This window comes from Mastigoproctus giganteus, chromosome 7, assembly GCF_048544385.1.
Source record: "Mastigoproctus giganteus isolate SK-2022 chromosome 7, ASM4854438v1, whole genome shotgun sequence".
NCBI lineage: Eukaryota > Metazoa > Arthropoda > Arachnida > Uropygi > Thelyphonidae > Mastigoproctus > Mastigoproctus giganteus.
This window is the reverse complement of record NC_143581.1, coordinates 99,716,135-99,740,365: the sequence shown is the minus strand read 5'-3', so window position 1 is coordinate 99,740,365 and position 24,231 is coordinate 99,716,135. Positions and strand designations below refer to the sequence as shown.

General features: G+C 38.2%; 1 protein-coding gene across 1 annotated transcript in view; it reads left to right on the top strand.

Annotated features, from left to right (window-relative positions):
• The first annotated feature begins 283 nt into the window (after positions 1 to 283).
• The window catches only part of LOC150083106 (putative sodium-coupled neutral amino acid transporter 12), a 290,752-nt gene continuing 266,804 nt past the window's right edge, over positions 284 to 24,231 (top strand). Inside the window, exons 1-3 of the mRNA XM_090378390.1 lie at positions 284 to 504; positions 14,483 to 14,604; positions 21,986 to 22,115. Coding sequence (XP_090234516.1) covers positions 460 to 504; positions 14,483 to 14,604; positions 21,986 to 22,115 — 297 coding nt within the window. The 5' untranslated portion in view covers positions 284 to 459. The remainder of the gene's footprint in view (positions 505 to 14,482; positions 14,605 to 21,985; positions 22,116 to 24,231) is intronic.

Below are 24,231 nucleotides of genomic sequence, written 5' to 3'. Positions count from 1 at the left end.
TACAAGAAATCGATTGTAAGAGTCGCTTTCGGCAGCGACGGGTCAGAACAGTGGGTTTAATTTGGCTGACGAGAGAAATAAAGCAGAAGTTGTTATTTGTAAATCAGTTTTTATCAGTGTTTACAATGGGATTGTTGTGTATGTCATTTATTTATTTATTTGTTTTTTTTCTCCGTTTGGCCGAAATGAAACGCCGTACTCCAGATTTGTAGTGATATCCATAGTAAAAAGTTGGGTTAATCGCCTCAGCTGTTGAACAGAGAGAAAAAAAAAAAAAATGTATATATAGCCTAGTATGTGATATTGTCCCATTTATGTCATATGATGACTTCGTGAAACTTGTATAACAGATATCGATTAGATAAATCTATCACTGTAACCAAGGGTTAATTAGGAGAGCTGCACCACCACCCACAGTGTATATGTTCATATTTAGTGAGTTTTCTGTTTCTGAAAGAAATGGCAGAAGGGCAGACAGATGCTGGGGAAAGTTATTCAGCCGCCGTAAGTTATGAAATTTGAAATCTGTTGGAGATACCCTTCATTTAAGTTTTTACATCTGTGATTAGTGAAATGCGTTCATGTCCAAACGTTTTCAGCGTGTATTTTGGCATGTATATTTTATGTATATATATGTAAAAAAAAAAAAATAAATAAATGAAAATAAATATACACATATATATATCACGAAAAAGAGCCATCAAGTTTTCAGTGAGATTAAACAGTCTTCTCTCCCCGTCCTAAGAAACGTGTTTTTTTATCCTGCAGAACTGACCACAGAATGCACTTAACTTCAGACATAGCCTTAGTCATGGTATTAGTTCTTTAATGCAAAAAACAAGAAAAAGACATTATTATTAAAGATAACTTTCACAGCTTAATTAGCTGTGAAAGTTATCTTAGGCCAAGGAGGCCTAAGGCTTATACTGCACCAACCAAAAAAAATTTCTGAGTTACCCTGAGAGAGTCAGAAGTAGAATGGAATCACCAAAAAAGATAAGAATTACGATATCCAGCTCAGGACCCTGGATGTACCATACTCATCTCCATATAGTTTATTTTTTTTCATTTTATGCTAACTATATATTGCTTTAACTTGTTGATCTCCCCCTAACCTTTATTGTACTTTGATGAAAAAAAGTGCTTAAAGCACCAGGAGCTGATGGAATAACTGCAGAGTTGCTTAAGGATGCTGGAGTGACACTATGGAGAAGAACCAGGGTCCTGAGCCGGATATCATCATTCTTCTCTTTTTTGGTGATTCCCTTCTACTTCTGGCTCTTCTTTTCTCTCTCTCTCTCTCTCTCTCTCTCTCTCTCTCAGGTTCAGAAATTAATTCAGAATTTTTTTTTTTTTTTTTGGCTAGTGCAGCATGAGCTTCAGGCTTCCTTGCATCATATGGCTAATAATAATAATAATACATAATCTGATACTTTAATATGGTCTGAGGAAAAAATCCCTGATGAATGGACACTTACATCATACCACCAATTCACAAGAAGGGTGAAAGCTGCTGTGCTCTAACTATAGAGGCATTACATTCAGATCAGCATGGAGTCTTAAAATGAGTCTTAAAAACCCAAGATTCATTAACAGTTGCTTTTAAATACGTCGGAAAAGATACTAAGCTCACCAAAGAACAAATCCAATTTCGAGAGTACATCAATAACTGCACTGAAAACAATTTAGTGCTTTTGAAATCGATTCCTAATTCAACTTATTACTGGACACAACATAAAAGAGATCTGTGTGTGATGATCAGACAATTGAGTAAACCTATGTTCTTCTTAACTTTGAGTGCAAGTGAAATCGGTTGGCCTAAATTGCTAAAAATTTTATACAAATTAGAACATGATGGTTTGTATATTCCTGACAATCAAGCATTTCATAGAAAAGGCGACTTTAGTTAATGAAGAGGTCGTAACCCGTGCAATTCATTTCAATAAACTTGTGGATTGTATTTTAACTTTACTTCAGTCTGAGCATTTCAGTCTATTTCGACAATATTACGTCATCAACAATTTTAAACAGATCGAATTTCAAAATTGTGGCAGTCCACACGCTCACTTTCTTTAGTGGATTAATAATGCTCCTAAAGAATGTATGGGAAATTGTATGAACACAACAATATGATAAATCAGCTAGTGTCCATTTCTACTGGAAAAGCCTCTGATAATATCAAACTCCATTCTCTACTCTTTATAATCTCAAGGGTATGTATCATATTTTAGTTATTAAAAACCCATTGTAAGTAAACTACCCATTGCAACCTCAAATTGATGAAACTGTCCAAAAAAAATAAATGCTTTAAAATGTTAAACGTGTTTGGATTCTTTTCATTCCTAAAACCCTTTAACCTCATCCAAGCCAAGGATGTTTTCACATAAAATAAAACATTTTTCGTGCATGCAGGTTACATACACTGTTTTTTTTATTAAAAAAAAAAAGTAAAATAGGAATAATAGAATTTTTTTAGTATATTACAGGAGCATCAGCATTAGATCCATTTATAAAGTTAAGCATTAGATTTTTCAAATATAAAATAAAATAATTCTTATTTTTGTAGGTAAGTGTGTAAAATAGACAGAAGAGATATCAGCACAGTTATAACCAGCACAGAAATGTTTCATAAACAGTAATGAAATTACCATAATGCCAGGTTTTTCATTGTTGATGGGGGGAGAGTTAAGGAGTAAGAGGCTTAGCAGTGCAGGGGGAGTGGCAGAATTTATAGTTTTAAGCTCTGTTCATTGATGTGTCAAGAAAGGGGTGGAGAATAGGTGGGTCATTTTTCATAGATCTGAATATAACATAGGGCTCCCTAGATCTCAAGGAGAATGGAGAATTGGAGGAGAAAGGCATGTGTCCAGTGTGGCATTTGTTCTAGGGCCATGGCTGGTTCTTGATGTCCCGTTCAATGGATATAACATTCTCCTATAAGATTTACTCCTATCAGGTACTTTTTCTTATTAGGTACTCTGCTGTTCTTGTGAGTCCAAGGGCTAGCCAAGAATCAGTGGTTTGGTTTCCAAGAGTTCTGCTGCTTAGACCATTTTGGTATGCAAGTTCACATGATGTCTTTTTTTTTTTTTTTTATTTTAAATATTTTATAATAGGTCTTACAAGGTTATATAAGATTATAGAAAAATATATATAATTGTTCGAAAGCCAACTTTCATGTGCAGGCTATAAAACCCATTATAATTCATGGAGAAAAACTTATTTTTTTTTCTGAGATTTGCACAGACTACCTTTAAGAATTCCTCTGGCAAAATACTGAATAACTTTTGAACCCTGCCTAATGCCAAAGTGGCCATATTTTCAAATTTCAAACAAAATTGATGAAGCATATAATTTATTATTATCGTAAAAATGATGCAAGAAAGCAGGCTGATACATCAGCCAGGAAAGAAAAAAAAAAAAAAAAACACGGCACTTCCCGTTTCACCTGTCCATGCCATCTAACAGTTTATCTAGTTCTTGAATTTATTCAAACTGCCAATCTCATGGGAGTTTGTTCCAACAATTAACCACCCTCTGGCTGAAGACAAATTTTAGAATTTCCAACCTGTGAATATATATTCAATTTGAATATATATTTTTTTGTGTGTGAGCAGGAGGAAGGATTCCATCAGCATTGAGCTTATTCAATCCATTCAAGGCCTTAAACATCTCAATCAGATCTCCTTGCAGGTGCTTAGTCTCCAAACATGATGCTTATAGTTTGTGTCCCAAAGAGTGTTATAGTTTGTGTCCCCTATTGTGCTCCAAACCAATTTTGTTGCTCTTCTCTGCACCTGTTCCAACAGATCCATATACTTACTAAAATGAAGCTTCCAGACATGTATGCAGTATTCAAAATTGGCCTAACCATTATTTTATATAATGGGATAATCCTACTTATCCCTGCTGGCAAAATTCCTGTATAACATAGACAAAATCCCATGAGCTATCCTAGTACCTGTCTGTACTGCTCAGAGAACTTCATATCTGACTGTACTATTACTCCAAGATCTTTTTCATTCTTCACTGTCCTGAGTGTGGTATCACAAAATTGGAATGTTAATCTGGGATTACTGCTCCCTACATGACGTACCTTTTATTTGTTAATACTGTATTAATATATTGGTCCTTGAGACTATACAGGGTGTTTCAAAAATGATGGTCAATAATTTGAAGGGGAAAAGTATAAACTAAAATAAGCAAAAAAGTCCCATTGAACATCTGGCCACAAATGAACCGTGTTCGACATAATGCACATTTTCTTTAAGATCTGCCACCAAACCAATTGGAGCACTAGTTTAGCAAAAAGTTGTGAATCCTTTGCCAAGGTTGGTTTTATTAAACATAAGATAATACATTTTTAATTTTTGGTTTCAACATCACAGGATTTTACAGATGTTACATGTTACAGGATATTATGAAAGGCAGAGGCGGATTTAACGGCGGGCGCACCGGGCGCGCGGCCTGGGCCCCGACTTCTGAAGGGCCCACGCAAAACCCCAACAAATTAGTTGAACTAATATGTTCAACTATTAGTTCAAAACTTTGTGATTATTATTATGCTATTATTAATTATATTATACATATATTATATTCAAATTTTATTGGAAATAAAACATTAATAGTACATAATATTTTTTATTTATTTAAAAAAATGGTTAACATGTATTTTTATTTTCCCTGTCTCTCTTTTTTTTAAGGGGCCCAATATTTTCTTCTGCGCCCGGGGCCTCAACCGATCTTAATCCGCTACTGACGAAAGGTGTTCAAAATGCTGTCATTGCATCCGTACGCAGCTTTGTAGTCTTCTCTGCATTGAGTTGTGAATCCTTTCAGGCATTCCTGGGTCATTTTTGATTTGCTGAAAGGCTCCTTCAACTTGACGCTGAAATTCCTCAACTGTGTTAATGTCAGAAGTGTATACCAAGCTTTTTGCATGACCCCAGATACAAAAATCCATAGGATTTAAGCCTGGTGATCTGGGAGGACACATTACAGACCCACCTCTACCTATCCACTGTTGACTATACCTTCTAGTTAGATACCGAGTCACAACTCAAGCAAAATGTGCCGGGGAACTATCATGCATAAACCACATGTTCTGGCATTGCTGAAGTGGAACATTATCATCATCATGCAAGTCTGAAAGAACATTCTGCAGGAACTGAAGGTACAGTTCTCCTATTAGCCTGTTTAGCAGAAAGTGTGGTCCAATTAGAGTCTCCTAGTAGTCCTGCTCAGACATTCAACGAGAAACGTTGCTGATGTCGTGACTTGTGAATTGCATTAGGATTTTTGTCGGACCAAACATGATAGTTATGAAAATTAAAAATACTATCACGAGTAAACCCAGATTCATCAGTGAACAAAACGTTGTTTAAAAATTGGGGGTTCAGGACACACTGTTGTTGCATCCACTGGCAAAAGTTCACTCTGGGAGGGTAGTCTGTATTGCCAAGACCTTGTACACGCTGCATACGGTAGGCGTATGGCAATTGGCAAATTTTGCATCGCCACACACTACTATGACTCAGTATAAGCTCTTGCAGAGTGTTCCTGTCCATTGTCGAAATTCCTGGATTTTGTTCTATTCTTTCTAACACCCATTCCTCAACATCAGGTGTTATGCTTCTGGGACAACCTGCTCGTATTCCATATGCAAAGCGCCCATGTTTTTTAAGGCATTGATGTACCCTAATGAATGTGCACTTGTTGGGCTGCCTTCGCCAGGGAAATGCTTCTTAGTACATGCAGCCTCGAGTGCGCTGCCATTGGCTTTACCATACATGAAGTGCATGTCTGCATACTCTTCATTGCTGTAACCTCTTTCCGTATTGACTATCCTTTGACAAGTACTAGTATGTCTGCTATGTCTCAGAGCATTGAGAGAGGGGAAAGGGTGAGAATGAGCATAACCTAATCTAAACAAACAAGTCAGTGGTGGATCCCAACTCTGAGTTCACCTTATCAGTAGTAGATCCCAACTAGAAATGTGCAATATCTCGAAAATGATTCACTTAAGGACCCATTTACTAGGCTTTTTTTGCATATTGTAGTCTGTACAGTTCACCTTTAAATTATTGACCCATCACTTTTGAAACACCCTGTATTATATTGATCCTTCTATTATTTTTAATTTTATATATTATTCCTTATATTGGTTCTTGAGGCTGTCCTAGACATTCTATCAGTTTGTCAAGCTGGGCTTGCTACCTGGGAACTGCCAATGAACTGATATTCAGGTGACACTCAAGTCAGGTGGACCAAATTTCAATGAAGTCCATTCAGTCTGTGACAGCCGAATCCTCTGTTTGCACCTCCACAATGGTGGGACTGTTAGTAACCTTGAGTGTAACCCCATGTATAAGTCCCAAAATACAGAATCTAGTATAAAGTGGAGGTGCCCACATAGATGCAAACCAATGTAGCAGTGGTAAAGGTGTGGCACCTACACCATACAGAAAATTGCTGCTCTTCTGTTTTACAAGGCAGTACTAGGTGGTAGATGACTCTCATTAACTGGTGCAATACCACCACTTTGCTTATTAGAGGCTTAAAGTGGTGGAACCCATGTTTTCAGTCTCAAGAGCAAAGCTCTGGCAAACCCCTTCCCCCATCTCTTCCATCATGCAATATGACTGATGTCTTTTGAGATTATGATGGACATCATGCCTAGATCCAGTCTTCCTTACATTTCAAGTACAGCTCTAAAATGATCCCTAAAGGCTAAATTAACTTCCTTAGGGGCTGACTCATGATCCAAACTGTACCTGTGGTAAAAGTGAAGATGGGACATACATTCTCAGTGAATGTATAATTTGTGATATACAAAGAATCCAATTAATAGCAGAAATTGGCCCCCTACCCAGGGAACAAGAACATTTATTTATAATAGAAGAAAATAATTATAAAGATTTCACAAGCTTCCCACAAAAAGTATTTGAGATGTGTATAAATATCCAGAGACAGACCTTACAGCCCCAACAGCAAAACAATAATCCATAGCCAAACCCATTTCTCTCACCATGTCCAGATGATGACATTTTAATCTGACAGGGTAGCTGTATCCAGTTCCCTGACAAATACCCAAATTTGACTAAACCGAATTGACTAGCCCCCCCCCCCCCAGGGGGGAGGTCTAGTCAATTCGGTTTAGTCAAATTTGGATTTGAATTTTTTTCTTTTGAAATTTTGAAATAAACCCAGAAATAGAAGTAACTAATAGTACTGAATATATATGTAATATGTTTGTTTAAATTTTTTTAATAATATTTACACTTTATGATACTGTTAATATATAGATGCCCCTCTATTGAAAGTAGCTCACTTTCTACCCAAGTAGTATGTGTTGAACCTCACTGTTGAGTCTGTTTGGTGTGACATAAGCACTGGGAAAGGAAAAATGAGAGTAGGTGTGTGTTATAGGCCTAATGAATCTGACGAGTATAATGAGCAATTGTGCAGAGAAATAGAGTGGGCCAGTAAATTAGAGTGTCTTTTAATGGGGGATTTTAATTTCCCGGATATTGACTGGAATTTGTGGGTTGGTCACACACACACACACACACACACTAGCAAGGCTTTTGTGGATTTATTGGATGATTATTTTCTACAGCAGCATGTTCGGGAGGCAACTAGAGGGAGTAATTCTCATGATCTGATTATCAGTAGTGATTCTTCATGCATCAAGAATCTGCAGATAAAGGAACCACTAGGTGGCAGTGATCACAGTGTGTTGAAGTGGGATTTACTCAAAGAGATAACTACCATCAAGGGTAAAGGGAAGGGTTTTTGCTTTTGTAAAGGTGACTGCGGTGGTCTGAGACAATATTTAAATTCTATACGGTGGAACCAACTGATGATGTTACCAACAGAAAATTCAAAATGGGAAGCATTCAAAGAATTAATCTTGGAAGCCACTTGGCTTTCCACACTAACAAAGAAATATTGTTCAAGATTCAGGCCTAAATGGATGTCAGATGAACTAATTAGATATGTGACAGAGAAGAAAAATGCATGGGATACATATAAATTAACATGTGACACAGAAGCCTGTGATAGATATCAGCTGGTCTGTAACCAAGTTACAAAGAAGGTTAGGCAAGCGAAGGGAGATTATGAGAAATCTTTGGCAAAGGATGCAAAGAAAAACTGCAAAGAGTTCTTTACTTATGTAAACTCTAGAAGGAAGGGGATGAATCAGATTGGTCCACTTGATATCGATGGTTCAACTGTTGATGATCCTGCTCAGGTAGCTAACAAACTGAATGAATATTTTGCATCGACATTCACACATGAGGAGTTATTCAGGGAGGGGAATGCCAGAGGTCTATTCAACTCTGGCAGTAAGCTAGATAATCTTATAATAACTGAGAGTAAAGCGGAGGAGAAATTATTGAAGATAAACACAAGAAAGGCACCTGGGGTGGATGGAATCTATCAGTTATTATTAAAGAAGGTGGCAAAGGAAGTAAGCAAACCCTTAGCCATAATTATGAGAGCTTCCCTGGATTCAGGGGAGGTACCCATGGACTGGAGATGTGCAAATGTGACCCCCAATCCACAAATGAAGATGAAAGGGAGACAGGTAATTGCAGACCTGTTAGTTTAACTTCTGTTCCAGTTAAATTAATGGAGGCACTGGTTAAAGATGCACTGCAGGATCATTTAGACAAGACTTCAGTTATAGCTCAGACACAGCATGGTTCTTTGAATGCTTCCCATTTTGAATTTGCTGTTGGTAACATCATCAGTTGGTCCCACTGTATAGAATTTAAATACTGTCTCAGTCCATCGTAGTCGCCTTTACGGAAGCAATAACCCTTCCCTTTACCCCTAATGGTAGTTACCTCTTTGAGTAAATCCCACTTCAGCACACTGTGATCACTGCCACCTAGTGGTTCATTTATCTGCAGATTCTTGATGCATGAAGAATCACTGCTGATAATCAAATCAAGAGTATTACTCCCTCTAGTTGCCTCCCGAACATGCTGATGTAGAAAACAATCATCCAATAAATCCACAAAAGCCCTGCTAGTGTGTGAGTATCCAGCCCCCAAATTCCAGTCAATATCTGGGAAATTAAAATCTCCCATTATAAGACACTCTGATTTACTGGCCCACTCTATTTCCCACTCTATTATACTCATCAGAGTCATTAGGCCTATAGCACACTCCTACTCTCAATTTTGATCTCCCAATGCTTATGTCACACCAAACTGACTCCACACTGCACTGTCCAGCGATGTCGACTGGCTTCACTTCCTTGGTTTTTATGTGTTTCTTAACTAATAGCATAACACCTCCCCCCTTCCTATCCTGTCTATCCTTTCTGTAGACGTTGTACTCCCCAAATTGCAGTTCCGCATCCCTTATATCTGTGTGACACCACGTCTCTGATATCCCAACAATATCTGCCTTCGATGTTTTGAGCAATACCTCAAATTCATCAAATTTATTTACTAAACTCCTAGCATTGGTGTACACGCAAGTATACCTGCACCTGTTTCTATTCTTAGCTACCCTAACACAACCCATATGTTTACTTGTACCACAATGGCTCCCAGCAGTCTCTGAAATACCATGCATCTTGTTTTTCAGGCTTCTGCTCATTCTAATAGAAGCAGTGCAAGAATCTCTTTCACCTCTGCCAGTGGCTACTGTCAATCTATTGGTCTTTGTCTCCCCTCAAGCTAGCAGTTTTCCGACCCACCTAACACTGCCTCGATAGCATCAGCAAATATTCTTGCACCCTTTCTATTTAAGTGTATCCCATCCCTGTAGAAGCAATCTCTCCTGTTAACAAGTACAGTCCAGGCTGAAAAAAATTCTACCCCTTGAGCCTTGCACAATCTTTCCAGGGCCGAATTGATCGACAAGGCTCTCATCATATACTCCCTCCTATCGTGTCTGGGCAGAATTGCAGACACTTTCAAATTCAACCCTAATTCTCGGCTTTTGTTCAACAGTGACCTGTACTTGTTAAGTAATTCTGCCGGTCTCCTACTCTTAATATTATTAGTGCCAACGTGTACAACTATATCACCTTTTGTGCCCTTAAAAGATGATATTCGCTCTACAACGTCATCAACCTTTGCCCCTGGCAGACATGATAATGATAGGCTTAAGTTTTGCAAATTACAGTGTCTGGAGACTAGGCATCTGTGAGGTGATCTGATTGAGGTGTATAAATCCTTGAATGGTTTGAGCATGTTCAATGCTGATGGGATTCTTCCTCTTGCTCAGAATAATCACCTGAGAGGGCATAAGTTCAAATTGAGTAAAGACAGTTGTAGGATAGATGTGTGGAAGTTTTCCTTTAACCAGCAGGTGGTTGATTGCTGGAACAAACTTCCATCTGTCATTGTAGAAGTTGATAGCATAAATAGATTCAAGGCAGAACTTGACAAATATTTGGAACAAGTGGATGGGTGAAATAAAGGGTTTGTTTTTTTTTTTTTTTGGCTGATGCTATATAAGCTTGCTTTCTTGCATCTTGTGTCTTTGCTAATGCTTGTCACTATAAATATGCTCACATTTCTTCGAGCAGAAATACTATGATTGTGAATGCAAGATGCAGCATTCAGCATCATTCTTGCAGACTTTCAGTTGAGAATAATAGTGCCATCTAAGTAGTTGGTCTGTACATGACATTTCATTGAAGATTGAAGGCATTGAAGATCCCTAGGTCAGTTTGGTAATGTGAGCTGCAAATGGAAGCAGATCGCATAACTGGTACTGAAACCGTCTTGAAATGACGTGTAAAACCTGAGACAATACAAAGGTTGGCAGGGTTGTTAATGACAGTACACTACTGTAACAGGATGTAGAAAAGTTGGGCAGATGAGCTGAGAAGTGGTAACCGAAGTTTAACATTGACAAATGCAACGGGTAGCAGTAACTGCATATGGGTAGCAGTAACCCCAGAGTTGCATACCATGTGGTACAACACCCAGGGCAATAGAGAATGAAAAAGGCCTGGGGGTAATTGTTCAGTCAGATATGAAGTTTTCTGACAGTGCAGACATGCTGTTAGAGTAGGTCATGGGGTCTTATTAATGATATGCAGTATCTTGCTAGCAGGGATAAGGAGTTGATTATCCTTTTGTATAAGGTAATGGTTAGGTCACACCTTGAGTATTGCATACAGGTCTGGAAGGCCCATTTTAGGAAGGGTATAGAGCTGCTGGAACAAGTACAGAGAAAGCAATGGGCTAAGGTAAAGAAAGCTTGCACAAGAACCCCGAGAAATGTCGGATAACTTACGTGGAAAATTTCCCGACACCGGAGTCTAGCGCTGCTTGTTCGGTAAACAGACAGTAGGTGTTATCGGTCTAGAGCAGAAATTGAGAAGGATATATTAATTGACAGGTAGGCATGGCAAACAATGAAATGAAATGATTGGTGGTGGGCACGACAGATGACAAGCTACTGTGTAGTCATTGGTGGCATTATGATGTGTATTTACCAGTAAAGAACGGTGTATAATAGTTTGTAATGAATGGTGAATAGGTAATAGTAGCGATGAATCTTTTAAAGATGAAAGAAATTTGTAAGGAAAATAAAATGTTGCTTGATTTTTTGATGAAAACTAAATTGATAAGACTGAAATTGTATTGTTTTAAGTGCAATGATTATTTTCATCTAATTGAATCACGAACAGAGTCATGTGGAAAGTTGTGGTGTTGTAAAAAATGTTCTTCGCGAGTTTCTTTATTCAAACATAGTTTTATGGAAAATACAAAACTTTCATTGAAAAAGATAATGTACATTATATACTTTTGGTCAACGTGCACGCCAGTTACTACGACAGCATTCCATCTGGAGATTTCGAAAGTGACAGCAATTAAGTTTTATAAGAAACGAAGATATATTTGCGAATTGCAGTTGATAAAAAACCCATTAAGTTGGGTGGATCGGGGAAAATTGTAGAAGCAGATGAAACTGTATTGGTAAAACCAAAACATCACAGAGGAAAAAATTTAACTGCTAAGAAGAAATGGGTGTTTGGTGTGTTCGAAAGAGAATCTAAATTTGTCTTCATGAAATTGATAAAAAATTGGAAAGCAAAAACTCTTGCGCATTATTAGAAAAGTGAAGAAAATTACTACCATCATAACAGATGAATGGTGTGCACATAGCTGTATTACAGCCTTAGAAAAAAAGAATTACAAACATTTAATGGTGAAACACAACGAACATTTTGTAGATCCACATACAAGAGCACGTACATACGAATAATATCGAAGCCCAGTGGAAGAAACTAAAAAGTGTAACTAAAAGAGTAAATGGCAGCTGTAAACATATGTTGATGGGTCACATCAATGAATATATGTAGTGTCAAATTTATGGGAAAAATCATGAAGATACTTTTCACAATATTGTTACTCAAATTATGAATAGCTATCAGGTCCCACTGTATGATTTGTACTCATGAATTTATTTTCTGAGAAAGTTTCGTTCCCATTCATTTTTATGTTCTTCATTGTGTTTTTTTTTTTCTCATTATTAAAAGCAGATTTTCGGAGTTGATGAGTGTTTTTACTGTATTATTGATTTAGGTTCGGTTACGAAAAAAGGAAAAGGTTTCTTTGTTTTTCGTTGTATTTCATAAATTGAGCTTAGATGGTAGGTTAGGAAATAAAAGAAAAGGTTTCCTTGTATTTTGCGACCTAAACTTAAACATTAGGTTGGGAAATAATAGAAAAAAATAGAAAGATTCTTTATATATATATATATATATATATATATGATATGTGTTATGATACGTGTGTATCCGTATATATGATGTTATGATACATGCGTATCCGCACGAGTGTCTTTAAAAATAAAATTGCAGTAATAAAAAATTTATATTTTGTTAATAAACAATTTATGTGCTAGTCCACCCATGATTCTAAAGAAAAAAGGTTAGGTTACCCCTCCATTTCGGGAGAGGTTCAAGCTCCCATGGGATTCAAGTGGAGGTAACCTGACCATTTTTCACCATTAGGGCATATTATTGAACAAGAAAATAAAAATACAATCATAAAGAAATTTATTTTTTCATGAATGTATTTCTAAATATGATTGATTCTAAAGAAAAAAGGTTATGTTACCCCCTCCACTTCGGGAGGGGTTCAAGCTCCCATGGGATTCAAGTGGAGGTAACCTGACCTTTTTTTTTACCATTACGAAATACTGTAAGGAATGACCACCGCATATCCCGGAGCAATATGGCCTTAGTTGCTAATGCTCCTAAAAACCAAATAACAAACAAACAAAATACTGTAATGGTGAAAAAAGGTTAGGGCATGTGCAATTAGGACAAGTTACCATTAGTGCTGCTAAAGTGATACTAAACCCATGTGTTGTGTTCGCCCACCAATCAGCACATCGTTTGCCACGTCTACCTGTCAATCAATATATCGTTTTCGACTTTGCTCCAGATTGATAACACCTACTGTCTGTTTACCGAGTGAGCAGCGCTAGAGTGCCGTATCGGGAAACTAATTTTCCGCGTAAGTTATCCGATGTTTCTCGTCGTTCTCTTGCAGGCTTTCTTTACCTTCACCAGGCAATGATGTTGGCGAGGGGAACAAAGGGTTGCTCTTATAAGGAAATGCTTAAGTTATGCAAATTGCAGCATCTGGAGGTTAGCACCTCTGGTTGATTGAGGTGTATAAGGCTTTGGATGGTTTGAGCAAGCTCAATGCTGATGGGATTCTTCCTCTTGCTTAGGTTACGCACCTGAGGGGGCATAAATTCAAATTGAGGAAAGTTATGTTTGTTATTTGGTTTTTAGGAGCATTAGTAACTAAGGTAATATTGCTCCGGGGATATGTGGTGGTCATTCCCTGACATTTCCGCATCCTCCATATTTGGTGGTCATGGTCTCGAACCCTGGTCTAATCAAGAAGTGTGTGCTACGCACTGCTGCTCCTGCCCACCTGGCTACAGAGGCGCCAATTGAAGAAAGGCAGTAGTGGAATAGATGTGTGGAAATTTGCCTTTAGCCAGTAGGCGGTTGATTGCTGGATCAAACTTCCACATCTGTTGTTGTGGAAGTTGATAGCTTAAATAAATTGAAGGAAGAAGTGGACAAACTTTTGGAGCAAATGAATAGGTGAAATGGGAATTTTTTTTTTTTTTTTTTTCTTGTTAATGCTGTATAACCTTGCTTTCTTTGATCATATGCTTCTACGAATGCTAAAAAGCTATCATAATTGATTTTTCATTTATTAATTATTGTTGTTTATTTAATGCTAACTGGAAGAGAAAAAAAACTCCAGAATAATTTTAGAATTTATTCAAGACTTTAAAAATTTCCCAGTTTGGTTTTAAAAATTGAAATTAAATTGAAAGATTGACAGGTTTTGAGCCTAATGTTTGCCGAAACACTACTGTCTGAACAGCCACGGTATTTTAAAGACTCTCAGTATGTGTTTACATAAACTTAAAAGAATTGAAAGTTTTATTGATACTGTTTATTTTTTTCCAGATGGGTCTTGTATATGTTTTTAATTTAATTGTGGGTACTGGAGCTTTAACAATGCCAGCTGCCTTTCAGAATACTGGTTGGCTACTAAGTTTGCTAATTTTAGTAGTCCTTGCATTCATGAGGTAAGTATTTTTGGTGCATTTATAATTTATAGTCATAGTTAATGTTTAAAATTTAATTATATATTTAATTACTATAATAAGGCAGTACTAGGTGGTAGATGACTCTCATCAACTGGTGAAATACCACCACTTTGCTTATTGTAGCCTTGAAGTGGTGGTTTGTTTGTTATTTAGTTTTTAGGAGCATTAGCAACTAAGGCCATATTGCTCCGGGATATGCGGTGGTCATTCCCTTACCTTTCCACATCCTCCGTATTTGGTGGTAACAGTCTTTAACCCCGGGCTAATCAAGAAGCGTGTGCTACACACTGCTGCTCCTTCCCACCTGGCTACGGAGGCGCCTTGAAGTGGTGGAACCCATGTTTAGTCTCTAAAGCTAAGTTCCGGTCAATCTTTCCATATCTTTTCCATCATGCAGTATGATTGATGACTTTTGAGGCTATGATGAACATTGTGGCGAGATCCAATATTCCTTACATTTCGAGGGTACAGCTCTAAAACGGTGTACGCAGGCCGGCCGCTAGTTAGTACACCGGACCGAACCTATTGGTAACTCTCTAGGAGGCTTTCGGATCAGCTAGTGTATAATCTTGCTACCTCTACTCTGCCAGATAGTGACTGCAGGGAGTCTGAGTAGTGTGTATGCGAGGAGCATTGTTTAGGCCACGTTATGTCAAGGATCTGGGTATATTCTTACCACATGTGCGCCATATCCAAAAATTTCATTACTTCATACAGCATGTCCCACCAACTTTTTCTTACTATTGAATACACCATGAATTGTCAAACTAATAGAGCAAGCTTATCTGCGAAAAGATCTAAACCTCCCAAGGACTTCCTAATTCATTTCACAAATATACGTGGTCTCAATTCTAATCTCAACGATGTCCATTTCCACTTGCAGTGGTCTCAGTTATCAGTTGATTCAACTACTGCTCATCTCAGATGCCCAAATTATTCGCTGTATGATTCCTTTCGCCTGAAAGGTGGTACTTGTGCATATGTCCGTTCTGATATTCCCTGTCAGAGACTTGGCAATTTGGAATCTCCTCTCTTTGATCTTCTCTGGCTTAAAATCTCTCTACCTCATTGCATCAAATTCATCTGTTGTCTCTACCGTTCTCCCAACTCCACTAATCACTTGGAGCTCTTTGACTTCCTCTCTTTGCAACTTGACTTTCTCCAGTCCAACTTTCCTAACAGTGAGGTAATTTTCCTTGGTGATTTTAATGTTCACAACTCCAGCTGGCTTCCGTTTTCTAGTCACACCGACCCAGCAGGTCGAGATGCTGAGGCTTTTGCAATTACTAATGACCTAACACAGATTGTTCATTTACCTACAAGAATACCGGACAATCCTAATCATACAGCCAATACGCTTGATCTTTTTCTCACAAACAACTCTTCTACGTACGCGGTCGAAGTGAGAGGTCCTTTAGGCACATCAGATCACAACTTGGTGATTGTCTCTTCTCCAGTGGAACCTTTATCTCATGGCTATTCCCAACCTCGTGTTGTTTGGCATTACAAGAATGCAAAATGGAATGACCTGTGAGACTTCTTTTCCTTGGTCGGATTACTGTTTCAAAACATCTGATGTCAACGTTTGCTCAGATCGTGTCAGTGAAATTATTCTTGCAGGAATGGAATCCTTTATCCCACACTCCACTTTAAAATCTTGTCCTTTATCTAAACCTTGGTTTTCCAATAAATGTGCTAAGGCTGTTCAAGAGAAGAATGTTGCATATCGTAGTTTGCTTGTTTCTAATTCTTCAGTTTCATTTTCTGCCTACACCAAAGCTCGCAACAATTGTAAAGTAGTTATTAATCAGTCCAAACTAGAGTTTGAACAGGCTAAGAGTAGAAAACTTGCTTCTTGCCCTAATGGTAGCCGAGCATTCTGGTCTCTTGCCAAAGCTATTGGCTGCAACTTTTGCCCATCTCTGCTCCCACCTCTGTCCAAACCAGATGGTTCTGTTGTACTTCAGCCAAGGATAAAGCTGATCTGCTAGCATCTCATTCTTCTTCCAGCTCATTTATTAATGATCTTGGTAAAACACCTCCCACCATTCCCAACACGCTCCATTCAATGCCTCCTGTGATCTTCCGTCAAAATGATATCAGAAGGATTTTGATGAATCTTGATGCTAAGAAAACTCCAGGTCCTGATGGTATTTCTCCACTTGTTCTCAAAACCTGTGCTCCTGAACTTACTTCTATTCTTTGCTGCCTTTTTACACTTTCTTATTCCAAAGGTGTTTTTCCTTGTGCTTGGAAATTTGCTCATATCCAGCCAGTTCCTAAAAAGGGTGACAAATCCCTCCCATTCAATTATCGTCCCATTGCAATTACTTCTACTCTTTCTAAAGTAATGGAGAAATCAATTAACCGCCAACTCTTAAACTACCTAGAAACCCTCCGTCTGATCAACGATCGCCAGTATGGATTCCGTCAGTGTCGTTCCACTGGTGATATTCTGGCTTATGTTACCCATTTATGGACTAATTCAATGGAAAGGTTCAGTGAAACACAAATAGTTGCTCTTGACATCTCAAAGGCTTTTGATCGTGTTTGGCATAAAGGTCTTCTAAACAAACTTCCATCTTATGGTTTGCCAACTGTTTTTAGTAAATGGTTATCCAGTTTTCTCTCTGATCGCCCACTATCTTCTAACTTCTCTCCCTCCGATGGCTCTCTGTCTTCTAACTTCTCCACTAATTCCGGTGTCCCCCAAGGTTCAGTTCTTTCCCCCACTCTTTTTCTCTTTTATATCAAGGACCTTCTTCCATTGACTGGAAATCCTATCCATAGTTTTGCCGATGATAGCACATTGCATTCAACTTTCTATTTTGAGAAACCTTGTCCTGCTCAATCAGCTTCAACTTCTCGAAAATCTGCTACCAATTCCTTAAATGCCGATCTTCAGGTAATTCTCCAGTAGGGCAAAGACAACTTAGTTGATTTCAACCCTTCTAAAACTCAGTCTTGTCTTATATCTCGCAAAAAGGATTCTTCTGCTCCTATGCTTATCTTTAGTGACACTCCGATTTCTAGGCAAAATGATATATCTCTTTTGGGGATTACCCTGGCTTCTAATCTCTCTTTGCACAAGCACATTACAAATATTGCTTCCTCTGCATCTAAAAAACTTGGTTTTCTCTTTCGCTCTCGGCGTTACTTTTCTTCCAAACAGCTGCTCACTCTGTATAAATCGCAAATCCGCCCTGCCATGGAATATTGTTCCCACATCTGGGGTGGTGCCTCCAAAACCTCTCTCAGGCTTCTTGATTCCATTCAGAAGAGGGCAGTTAGGTTAATTAATGATTCATCTCTAACAGTCTCTCCACTCGCTTTCTCATAGATGTACTGTTTCTGCTGCAAGCGTCTTCTACAGATACTTCCATGGGCACTGTTCTTCTGAATTGGCTTCTATAATTCCCGCTCTCTCTTTCAAAACAGTCCGAACACGTGCCGTCACCAGCCAACATCCATTTACTGTCCAACTTCAAACCCACAGAACCAAATTTTCATCTTCCTCATTTATTCATTCAACTGCCGTTTTCTGGAACAACCTTCCTTCATACATATTTCCTGAAAATTACAATCTACAGAAGTTCAAGTCCAATGTCAACAAATATCTTCTTTCCTCTTCTCAACCTCCAACCCAAGCACGGTGCTAAGTACTGTAGGTTCTAATACCTCTCATGTTTGGGGTTCACATAAAAAAAAAAAAAAAAAAAAAAAAATTAATTTAATTTATTTAAAATATAATTCTTTAATTTATAAAAATGAAAGTAATGTTTTATTATTAGCAGGAGAATGTTCTGTTCCCACGGAGGTAGTTATTGTCAGTGACTTTATTTCCAAAGAAATGGGAAATACATTTTGTAAAAAGGGTAGGTGGAACAGGACTAGGATATTGTCGGCCAGGAGCAAAAGTTAATCATGTAGAGCAGATATCATCTTTTAAGGACACGAAATGTAATATTGTTGTACATGTTGGCACTAATAATATTAAGAAGAGGAGATCTGAGACTTATTTTGTTAACAAGTATAGGGCAATGTTGAGAAAAGGTTGCAAGTTAGGATTAAATTTGAAAGTATCTGCAATTCTGCCCAGACACGATAAGGAGTACATGATGAGAGCCTGTCCATCAGTCCAATCTTGGAAAGATTGAGAGGCTCATGGGGTAGAATTTTTTCAAGTATGGTCTGTTCTTGTTAACAGGAGAGACTTTTTACAGTGATGGGATACACTTAATACAAGGGGTACAAGAATATTTTCTGATGCTAATCGAGGCAGTGTTAGGTGGGTTGGAAAACTGTTAGCTTGGGGGATACACAGACTAATAGATTAACAACAGCCGCAGGCAAGGGTGTAAGTAGTTCTTGAACTGCTTCTATTGGAACATGGAGCAGCCTGGAAAGTAAGGTGTTTTGGATTTCAAGATTTGCGATGCTGAGGGTCCTCACTTGTTCTTATTCTCAGCTGTGAGGCTGACCTACAGGTGCAAAGGAGCATAGTAAATGAAATTGAAGTAATGGTTAAGTCATTAAATGCAGATATTGTAGGGATATATGAGATGTAGTGTCACTCAGACATAAGGGATGCAGAATTTGAACATGGTGGGTACAACATGCACAGAAAGGACATAGTGTACAGTTTACAGGTCTTGTGGCACCTGAGGTTTCCCTCAACTCTGTGATGTAACTTTTGTAATACAATTCATGCTGTGAAGGTCAGAAATATTGTATGGTTTGCATTGGTAGTGTTGGGTTAGTTGGTCTTGTTCATCTGGCCTCTTAGCCTAGGTTCCTATGCTTAGTTCCCTAGTTTATGTCCAATACTGAGAGGAGGTGGGTCAAGAAGTAGGATCATGCAAGGTCTCTGGCATTGCCTGAGCTTGATAGGGAGAGGCAAAAAAAAAAAAAAATATCAGAAGTTTTGTTGGAAATGGGTGTAGGGGTGATGGTTGAGTTTTGGGGAAAGAGGAAGGTAATGGAGTGGAATAATAGTAAAGCTTCCACTAAGAAATGGAACAGGGGATGGAAGGAGCATCCCTGAAGAAGTCACCTACACCTCACAGGAGTAGGGAGACTATCAAGAACAGCAGAAAATATTCAGGGTAGTTAATGCCCATTACTCCCTCTAGTTGCCTCCCGAACATGCTGATGTAGAAAACAATCATCCAATAAATCCACAAAAGCCCTGCTAGTGTGTGAGTAACCAGCCCCCAAATTCCAGTCAATATCTGGGAAATTAAAATCTCCCATTATAAGACACTCTGATTTACTGGCCCACTCTATTTCCCACTCTATTATACTCATCAGAGTCATTAGGCCTATAGCACACTCCCACTCTCAATTTTGATCTCCCAATGTTTATGTCACACCAAACTGACTCCACACTGCACTGTCCAGCAATGTCGACTGGCTTCACTTCCTTGGTTTTTATGTGTTTCTTAACTAATAGCATAACCCCTCCCCCCTTCCTATGCTGTCTATCCTTTCTGTAGCCGTTGTACTCCCCAAATTGCAGTTCTGCATCCCTTATATCTGTGTGACTCCACGTCTCTGATATCCCAACAATATCTGCCTTCGATGTTATTCATCAAATTTATTTACTAAACTCCTAGCATTGGTGTACACGCAAGTATACCTGCACCTGTTTCTATTCTTAGCTACCCTAACACAACCCATGTGTTTAGTTGTACCGCAATGGCTCCCAGCAGTCTCTGAAATACCATGCATCTTGTTTTTCAGGCTTCTGCTCATTCTAATAGAAGCAGTGCAAGAATCTCTTTCACCTCTGCCAGTGGCTACTGTCAATCTATTGGTCTTTGTCTCCCCCCAAGCTAGCAGTTTTCCGACCCACCTAACACTGCCTCGATAGCATCAGCAAATATTCTTGCACCCTTTCTATTTAAGTGTATCCCATCCCTGTAGAAGCAATCTCTCCTGTTAACAAGTACAGTCCAGGCTGAAAAAAATTCTACCCCTTGAGCCTTGCACAATCTTTCCAGGGCCGAATTTATCGACAAGGCTCTCATCATATACTCCCTCCTATCGTGTCTGGGCAGAATTGCAGACACTTTCAAATTCAACCCTAATTCTCGGCTTTTGTTCAACAGTGACCTGTACTTGTTAAGTAATTCTGCCGGTCTCCTACTCTTAATATTATTAGTGCCAACGTGTACAACTATATCACTTTTTGTGCCCTTAAAAGATGATATTCGCTCTACAACGTCATCAACCTTTGCCCCTGGCAGACATACCCTGGTCCTGTTCCACCTATCTTTTTTACAAAGCATGTTCCCCGTTTCCCTGACAATAGAGTCACCAACAACTACTAGTTCCTTTGGGACCAGCGCATTCTGCCTTAGGGGTTGTCTCTGTGTCCCGCGATGCCCAAGTGCAAGCTCTGGCGTTGATGTGGGCAGCTGAGAGCTTGATGGGCCCCTCAATTTAGTTTCTTCGAGGGCATCCACCCTGTCCTTCAAGCTCTCATATAGGCCCACAAGAACGCCGAGTTGTTGCCTGATATTGATACACTCCTTGCATCGCGCACACACAAAGACATCCCCCATGGCAGTATCATGTCCCGTACCCGATTGCTCTGCAAACATCAAGCAAACAGTGCATTTTATAAGGCTGTGAGTCAGAGGACAACTGCCCCCCTCAGTTCTGCTCTGAGCCACAGCACTTCCATTAGCTTGAGCCTTTTGCTTTGCTGCTCTGGTCTGAGTCATGATTCTATTAATTTATTAATTAATTATGTTATGTTATTAATTATATTACGTTTGTAATCTAAGTCGTTATATGTATTTATTTAATGTTACGTAAGTTTTCAGCTACAGCATCAACCAATGAATAAGAGAAGAGCCAAAATCTATATCATTAGGAATTAATGAAATGGATATCAGTGTTGGTTTGGATGTTTCAAATAAATGCATGTCATGTATTTCTTTACCTTGTCCAATTGCAATAGAATATCAAAAGTGAAAATAAACTTTGCAGTTAAAAATTACATGTGGTTTGGTTTGAACAGGTAAATGAAAGACATTCAGTCAAGAAATAGAAATGAAGAAGATTATAGTATTTCCTGTTGCGATTTGAACCAAATTTTTTATTAGTGACCTATTTTAGATTATGTTTATTAGAAATGTTTTATCCATTGATTTACTTGGTATAAAAATTTGGTGAGTTTTCTTCTTGGTGTTGTTTTAAATGTTTTTATCATTGATAAAATTTTATTTAAGAAAACCATATATTGTTGTCTTATCCACAGTACTTTCTTTAACCTTGTGTGCATGCATGCCTGTCCATGCTTTTGTGTATACGTGCATGCATTTGCATAATTTAGATTTTTTTTCCCTTTTAGCTTTATGACAGTTACCTTTGTTATAGAAACCATGGCAGCAGCAAATGCCATGGTACATTGGCATACACTAAAGCATCTAAAGAAAGTAATGAAAGAAGAAGAGAGTGAAAGCAATAGATTACAACTGATGGTAAGTTAGAAGCAGTTACCTCGCTTTTTACACACACACACACACACTGAAGGTTCTTTCAACATAATATTATCAACAAATTATGTATGTATATTAGATTCTCTTGAACCTCCACAGAATATGCTGACATCTGTCAACTGTGTTTACAATTAGTGGTAGCGACTTATTTTACAGTAGTTTTGAAAATCACCATAGGAGAGTATGCCCATTCAACAAGATTTGAGATGGTCTGGACACAAGCCAAAATTGAAGAAGAATTTGGTTTCATCAAATACTATATATATATATATATATATTTAAATAATGGCTTAAAAGTTTATATATCCGATAATTCGAAATAAAACAAAAGCCAGTAGTATGGCAAAAAATGTAGAGCAAAAAATTAACATAAAAATAACGTAAAATAAAATAAACCAAACAGGGAAGGGGAAGTAAAGGTAATAAGACATAAACAGTAGCTGATAGTCTCCTATTGGCTACTGTTTATGTCTTATTACCTTTACTTCCCCTTCCCTGTTCGGTTTATTTTATTTTACGTTATTTTTATGTTAATTTTTTGCTCTACATTTTTTGCCATACTACTAGCTTATGTTTTATTTTGTTTTATTTTGAATTATCAGATATATATATATATATATATATATATATATACTCTGTGATAACTGAATTATGACTACCCAATCTGCAATGGACTATGCCACATAGCTTTCAGTATAAAAAGCTGCACAGCTTTGTATGCTAGAGCAGTGGTAATTTGCATCCAGTTGTGCAAGTCAGAGTGATAAAGTAGCAGTTATGGGATGTAGATCTTTTACAATCATGCCCTTTCAAAAGGGCATGATAGTGGGAGATTGTGCATCTAATGCTTCCATATTGTAAATTGCACATATTCTCAGTTAATCATGGCCACTGTAGTTAAGGTATACAAAGAATCGCTCAAACCACCTCCGACCAACAGAACCGTGAAGGATTATGCAGGGTGGATATTCATGGGGAGCTAAGGGTGCAGCGCATTTTATGGGCTTGGTGGCAGGTCACCGTGGGACGGTTGACATCATAATACAGTATGGGGAATGCAAGAATGATATCAAATGATATCATTCTGCACTTTCAGACATATGGGGTTCCATAGCAGCTGACCCAAGAGACACCTCCTCGCCACTGATGAATGGTGGTGACTAATGCTGTGCTGTGCTGTGGTGTCAACAGCACACTGGTTGGATACTGGATGACTGGAAGTGAGTGTGCTGGTTGGATTAGTACAAATACCTGGTACACCATGCTGACAGATGCCTTCATGTCGCAAGCAACACAAGTCCATGGACTCATCATGCATGGTGTCCACTATCCAGGCAGGTGATGGTGGTTGCTTAAAATGGACATGTTTTCTTGGCAATAATTAGGACTCCTGGTGAGTATGGGACAACCTTTGACTGGTGAGGTCTACTGGCTGCTCTTAGGAGACCATGTGCACCCTGCCATTTTGCATTTTTTTTGTGGACTGAAACAGGATCTTCCAAGATGATAATGCACAATGTTATCAGGCCACACTGTGTACAAGTGATTCGAGGAACACAGTGATGACATCATCCATATTGATTAGCCTCCAAATTTGCATGACCTTAATCCATTCAAACACCTGTTAGATTTTGGAATAGGAAATAAGATGTATACAACTGTCATCTATTGTGACACTGGAAAGCCTTGCAAGCAGCATGGCTGCAGTTCACTAGATGTCTGGTCATCTTCAGACATCTAGTGAAGTCAAAGTATAGGCAAATAGTGGCTGTTATCTGTGCGAACAGTGGCCCAACACTGTATTAGGTAGATGGTCATAATTCGGTGATTGCTGTTTGTGTGTACACATAGAGGATATTATGGAAAGAAAAAAAATTAGTACTGATGAGATTTTTAAGATTTTCTTATATTTATTTTATGATTTAAAAAAAATTTTTTTGGTTTATCTTTTTTTCTGAAATCTTGATTTTAATTTTGAAAATAAGTCAAAATAGAAAAAATTAATGCAGTGGGTGCAGCTTATTGTGATCACATTGGGTTTGGAAAAATTTATAACATTTAGTGGCTGATAACATTAAATGCAGTTTTTTTTTTTTTT